The 7,282-nt window shown below is 29.0% G+C and overlaps 1 protein-coding gene across 2 annotated transcripts; it reads left to right on the top strand.

Moving 5' to 3' along the window:
- The first annotated feature begins 1,693 nt into the window (after positions 1-1,693).
- LOC107631580 (transcription factor bHLH130) lies at positions 1,694-6,867 on the top strand. Of its 2 annotated transcripts, none has more exons than XM_016335071.3 (5): positions 1,694-2,338; positions 2,968-3,227; positions 3,320-3,506; positions 4,325-4,513; positions 5,716-6,060. In XM_016335071.3, the coding sequence occupies exons 1-4, from the start codon at positions 1,975-1,977 to the stop codon at positions 4,345-4,347; spliced, it is 834 nt and encodes a 277-aa protein (XP_016190557.1). In that variant the 5' UTR covers positions 1,694-1,974; the 3' UTR covers positions 4,348-4,513; positions 5,716-6,060. The 2 variants fall into 2 exon arrangements, with proteins under 2 accessions (XP_016190557.1, XP_016190556.1); XM_016335070.3 differs by having other exon boundaries at positions 1,750-2,338; positions 3,320-3,502; positions 5,716-6,867.
- The last annotated feature ends 415 nt before the right edge of the window (positions 6,868-7,282 follow it).

Below are 7,282 nucleotides of genomic sequence, written 5' to 3'. Positions count from 1 at the left end.
ATTTGAACATACAGTGATTTATTAGATCTGGAAGAAGGATACAGTGAATTAGTTGTCTTTTGTTTGTAAAAATATTTTCAGAGTAGAAAAATGGTCAAATTTATATGAAGAACAACGAGAATATTTTAGAATATTGTATAGTAATACTTTTCATGTAGATTTAAAAACTAAAAAGATTTAGATTTGTTTTTGTTTTTACTTGTTAATATTTTTTGTAAACAAATATTAAACTCACTTTTAATTTATAATTGAAAATAAATAAATAATATCTAATATTTTTTTAAAATTTATATCTACTTTAATTCTATTATCGGTAAGTACTATATGTCTATTTTTATGAATGACGACAATATTTTTTTTTGTATAAAAAATTTGTTGATAAACATTAAACAAGAAACGTATAATATAATATTTAATGAATATATTTATGTATAAATGTGAGCTGTGAGTTTGTTTTAAAAGAGGTATATTGGCCCTGCCAATTGCCTTAAGAATACGATATTTAAATGAGTTATTTGCAGAGACTACACGATTTTTTGATCTGTGTCTGCAAACAGAAAAGGCTTTAACTTATTGGGCGAACGTTTACGTATATTGAATACATAGATATATAGTTTGAATCATATCGTCATTTAAAAAAAAAAAATGTGAAGCATCTTTATAAAATTCGCTCATTTAAACTGCCACAAAATTGTTTACTCTTTGAATGAGATTATTATTATTATTATTATTATTATTATTATTATTATTATTATCATCGTCGCCGACTCGTGGTGAAAAGAAAATTTGTTTTACTATGTATTCTATATTAAAAAAATCTTTAAATTCTTTAAAATATATCTGCATAATAAGGCTTTTATTCTTAATTTATATCTTTTAATTTATGAAATATATATATATTTTATTGAGTTGTGGTATATACATATTTGACATATTTCGAATATGCTTTTATAGATTTGTGTCTAAATAAAAAATAATAAAAATATCTTTTTCGAATACGTTTGACATAGACACACCTAAATATCATCACGTGTCAGTGTGTTTAACCTCATTTTTAATATATATTTTTAAAATAAATTTAAAAATAATATATATTAGTTATTAAAATAAAAAATATTTTATATATTTAACATAAGATATTAAAAATAATTAAAAAATTTATATTTTAATATCAATAAAATATTAAAATATTATTATAATTTATCTAAAAAAATATTTTATATTTTATATATGCGTATGCTCGTATTTTATAAGATTTTAATATTCATGTGTCGACATGTCCTTATCATATCATGTCATGTCCTGTATCTGTATCTGTGTGTATCATAATTTTAACGTTATTTGTTCCTAAAAGATATACTTGTTACAAAACAAAAAATGTCTATATGTATATATATATATATATATATATATATATATATATATATATATATATAATTAAAGCTTTAAAATCATTCAATACATTTTAAAAAATAATTTTTAAACCCTTAACGAATACTAGTAGATGCATTGTTTATCGAAAACCCTGTACCTACATATAGATAGAATAGGTATAATACATGTTAAAAAAATAGAAATTGGAAATAGTACAAAATAATAATAAAAATAAGGTTTACTATTTTGGGAATCATGAAGCAATATATATAATCCAAGTGGAAATATAAAATAAAAGAAAAATTAGTCCCCTGACTTTGGTTGTTGCGTTTTCGTGGTCTTTCATTGGCCGAACATGCTCAGGCCCCAACCATTAACATTCATCTCTCTCTCTCTCTCTCTCTCTCTCTCTCTCTCTCTCTCATGCTTCTTGCTTTCCAACCCAGTCATCTATTACTTATTATTACAAATAATATTTGAATTTTGACTTTGTGGAACCAAAAGCCCTTTTTATTTGCTTAAGCCTTAAACGTTACTTGCTTCATTCTCAATTTCTCATTACAATTAATTAATTAAGCTGAAGAACCCTAGCTAGCTATAATGGATTCCAGTTCCCGTTATCACCAACAGCAGCTAAACTCATCGTCGTCATCAGCATCAGGATTGCTTCGATTTCGCTCTGCTCCTCCTTCAGTCCTCGAACAGTTACAGGTTGTTGAAGGTTCTTGTTCATCTGAACAGGAGAGGTCGTCGTCGTCGTCGTTCTTGAGATTCTTCAGTTCCAACAACAATAAGCCTTCTTCAACAACAAAACCGCCATCACTTTCTTTGATGAATTCGAATCATAGCTTCACCACACTGCACAACTCGTCAACTGCACCTTCCGCTTCCACTTCCTCTGGAACGGATCTACCAAGGCAGAGCACTTTTCCAGCTTCGCATTTCTCCTTCCACGATAATAACGGTTCGTCTTCTCTATCTTCTCATTCATTACTCTTTTTTCGCGTCCTTGTTTTATTTTTAATTAGCATATTAATTAAGAATAAGGAATAAAATTAGAAAAAGTAGTGCTGTTGATGAAGGTATTTTTACACACACTTTTTGTTCTTGCTGCTTATATTATTAGCTTTGGAATCTCATGATTCAAGTTTTCTATGTTTGTCAAGTGGTTCTTTTTCATAAGGCTATAATTTCAGGTATTACTTTTTTTCATATACAATAATCTTTAAAAAAAAAACGAACATATATATTATAAAAGATTCTTCAGAGAGTGATATTTAATTTACCTACCAATAGTGTGCCGTTTCTAGAACACACAAGATTGGAAAATTTGGTAATTAACTTCATTTTCAAGGTCTAGAAACTAATTAATTAACTATGTGCGATTAACATCTTGAAATGATGTACGGAAGTGTCTTGTCTAAAATATATATTAAAAATAAATTAAATTATGTATATATTTATATACAAATATATAATAATTAATTTTAATGACTAATTTTAGTGTATAAATAATATTTTTGTTAAAAGTATATATATATGTGTGTTACGTTGTACTGTTCATACGTTGTGATGAATAATTATTTTTTGTAGGGTATGATACTAATGCAAATACTATGACGAAAGGTGTTGGAAACTACAGCGGCAGTGATGAACTTAGTCTATCCACAATGAACAGATTCAATAACCAAATTAGCTTCTCATCATCAAGAAGCCCTTCTTCTTCAGCAACGGCAACTAATAATAACCGTAATGGTGGATTATTCTTCCCTAATTATGGTTATTGGAATGAGACATCATACAAGAGGGACGACCAAAATAGGATTTATAAGTTAATTTTTGATGCTAATCAGGTACTACATTTTATTCAAATTTTATTATTTTAGTTTCTCCATCAAATCAAATACACAATTTATAATTAATTACATATGTTGATGATCATTAGAATGAAGAGTTTGGGAATAATAAAGTTGTTCATACACTATCGCATCAACTAAGTTTTCCAAAAGCGGAACCGGAGATGTTTGTAATGGAGAATATGATTCACTTCCCATTATTAGATGCTGTTCCATGTAAAATTAGAGCCAAAAGAGGATGTGCTACTCATCCCAGAAGCATTGCCGAAAGGGTATGTACGTACCATCTTTTTTCTTTTTTTTCAAACTATATATTTGACCCAAATTAAGGGTAGTCTTTTCATATATAGTTGCAATGTAATATAATTCGCATTTACTTATTTAAGTAAGAATTAGTACAGTACATATACCGTGTGTGAGTAGTATAATGAATGATGTCAACTATGACATAATTGTACTAAAATTATAGATCAAATTAGTCATTTGTATATAATATATATTAAAATAAAAAATATATATACATTAAAAATATATAAAATAACATATGTATTATTTATTAAATATATAATAATTAATTTAATAACTGAATTAGTAGTTAACTTTTTTAAAAGTATCATTTGAAATACTAAATAAATTAAAAAGTAGAAGAGATTTTCAATATTTTAATTTGGAATTTTAAAAACAGAATATTCATTATTTTCATTTAATTGATAATTAAAAGCATGTTTTTCATAAAAATAGAGGAATGTTAGGCCAGTAATTTTGGTGTTTTGTAACCATCAATTGGCCATCAATAGTATTTTTAATGGTGTGAGATTACATCTAATGGTGGGAGATCACTCACTTTTATTTTGATGGTTAAGTGCTGGCCAAAAAACACAAAAATTCCTGGCCCCTAGACTTTTCCATAAAAATATCTTTTAGAATAATTAACTATTTCTCCTGTGGTAGATATAATACATGATATATAACATACATTTTGGCAAACAAACTTGACTTAGTTTCCAACAGCTTTCATCAAATTCATGAACTCAAATAATTAATTTGTAAATTAATGATTGTGATGGTGATAATAAGTATGTAGTTATTTTCAGGTGAGAAGGACTCGGATCAGTGAACGAATGAAATGAATATATGGAGTCGCGTGGTTTTTGAATTTGCATTGGAAAAGTCAACATATAAATTGACTTGTATGTATGTACATTGTTGAGCAGCAAGCCAGCACAGCAGACATGTTGGACATGGCTGTAGGATACATAAAAGATCTTCAGAAACAATTTAAGGTGCGTAACTGACAATTCTATGACTATAAGGATAGCTAGCTAGATACATTGCAAGTTTAATTTGTTTAATTTGAGAATTATATAATGAAATGTCCTTACTCGTCTCCATACAATTAATCACTAGCTAACTCATATAAATTAAAGCTATGTACTATCATTTTTGCACTGTCTATCTGACATATATGTAAAACATGCCCTTTTTATTTTTTAATATTAGAGTTGTAGTAGTGTTTTTTAATAATGTGAAAATTTAGTGTGTTTTTTGTTTCTATAGATACCACAAAATTGAGAATTAAATTTGTGGTTTTTAATTTTTTTTTATGAACAACAAATCTAAAAGTCAGATTTTGTGATTTCTATTTTTTTTAATGCAAATCTAAGGATTATATTTGTATTGTATTATTAAAAAAAATAATTAAACATACTAATTGGATTCTCTAATTTGTTTAATTTGAGAACAAAAAAAAATTTAACTCACCATAAATCTTGTTATTTAAAATTAAAAAAACAAATTCATATAAAAAATACACTAATTAACTATGATACTAAATTACACACAATTTTCATTTCTAAAAAAGTTAGCCGTAAAACATGCATCTATATTAACAAAAAAAAAAAAAATCAATCACTAGATCATATATATAATTTTAGATATTTTTAATATAGTTTTCAATAAACACATAACATAATTATTGTTGAAATTACTGCTTAATTATGAGCCTTCAGGTACTAGCTAGTTTCTTATTTTTTATAAGGATCCAAATTTGATCCTCAATTGTATCATGGCATATATATGTGTTGTTAATTAATTAAACTCGTGCATTATTGATGAGCTGGATTTATAAGTGTTTAATAGTTTCCCACTGTACCATTTGAGTTGTTTTTTGGATTTAGATTAGATGTTTTGTTTAATTTTTAATACATGGTTGTAAAATTTTTCTTATCTTAATAAAAACAAAATATAACACGTTTTTCTCTTTCATATTTTACGAATCTATAAAAATATTCTCTTTAATTAGATTCTTATAGTCACCAAAAAAAAAAAAAAAAGACTCTTTTAATAACTTCACAATAGTAGATTAATTTATCTAAGCTAGTACTTTAATTTATACTATATAATATCAGTTTTATTAGTTATTCATCATATCTTTGACATGCATGCATATACTGATTAACATTTTAAATTACTTTAATTTGTGCAGAATCTAAGTGACAGACGGGCTGAATGCAAGTGTATAAGGATGCAGAAATCAGATTTTTCAAAAAAAATTTGACTTTCTTCCGGCGCTGAAAAGTGATAACTAGTTATCTAGAAAGTAAAGCTAATATATCAGATACAGTAGTTGTATGCAAGGTTTTGAAAACCGGACCGGATCGGCCAGTTCGACTGGATTAATCGAAAATCGGTTTTATAGCCGATCCGGTTAACACGCAAAACTACCTTGTAAACAATCGGTTTAAAAATTGGTTAAATCGGTGGTTAACTGGTGAACCGACTGAACTGGTCGTTTTTTTCAAAAGACCGATTCTCTAAAAAAAAAAAAAAACGTAAAAACCCCACCTCCTAAAACACCCGACCCTCTCCCTTCTGTCTCACTTTCACATTCCAACCAAATCCCTAAATTGCCTAACCTTTGAGAGAAAACACCGCCGCCACCATCAGCTCCTAGCCACCGCCCCACTAGCCACCGTCAGTCCTCCAGCCGCCGCCACTCTAGACAGTTTCTGCTCGTCGCGAAGCCCCACCAGCCATCGTCACCCCCAGCTGCCGGCACTCTTGTGTTCGCCGTCTCTGTGCTCGTCGTAAAGCCCGCCTCTGTGATCGTTGTCGTTAGCAGTGATAAAGGGTGCCGTCGTTGTCCTCGTCGTCGATCCTCTTCTCCTCTATGTCACGCAAACGGTTACTCAATCCTCTTCAAGCGCATCTCTCCTCCGTGAATCTCTGCCCAGAGCCTCGTCGTGAAATCACTGCTCGGGGCCTCGCTGTCGCAAAATGATCCTCTTCCGAGCTTACTCTGTCACCGCTGTTCCTCCTTCACCATGTCTCTGGTAATAATTAAGCCACTGCTTCTTCAGTTTCAATTTCTAAGATTCTGGCTTCTAAATTGGGATTGTGTTCTGAGTTGTGGATTGCTGCTCATGTGGTTTTGAATTTAGTTTGGAGGTTAAGTTTGGATTGTTTTGGTTAGGTTTTCTGTTTCTAGATTCTCTGGATTTGGATTTGGATTTTGAGTTTTCTGAGTTTTGTTGTTGAATAAATTTAAAGATTTTTGTTGAAATTTGTTGTAACTCTGAATTTTTTTTTTGTTGCTGATGGATTGAAATTTTTAAGTGTAACTGTAAGTTTGTGATTCTAAGTCTTCTGAGTTTTATTGTTGAATAGATTGAAAGGTGGTTGTTGAAATTTGGTGTAACTCTAAATTTTTTTTCGCTGTTGATGGATTGAAATTTTTAAGTGTAAGTTTGTGATTCTAAACTTTTATTGCAATGACCAATTTTTAGTTTTCTGCCTTGCTTCTTCTTTTATTGAAGTTCCTCTCAGATAGTAGCCAGTTGATACTCAGAGAGCAGAGATAAGATCTCTAACTAGCTTTGAGTGTTGGGTTACCTTTTCATGGATATTGTCTAGCTTCCAATGAACTTTAGACACAGATCATTGATTTAAACCAACAGCTTATTCTGTACCAAAGCATTTTTTGAGTTTAAGGATGAATTTTGTTGCTAATTATTTTGTTATAATTTAGAAGTTAGTTAAAAAAAATTTATTTT

This window comes from Arachis ipaensis, chromosome B3, assembly GCF_059453495.1.
Source record: "Arachis ipaensis isolate K30076 ecotype BB chromosome B3, ASM5945349v1, whole genome shotgun sequence".
In the NCBI taxonomy this organism is placed as follows: domain Eukaryota; kingdom Viridiplantae; phylum Streptophyta; class Magnoliopsida; order Fabales; family Fabaceae; genus Arachis; species Arachis ipaensis.
The sequence above is the reverse complement of the archived record's forward strand: the minus strand, read 5'-3'. Positions and strand labels throughout refer to the sequence as shown.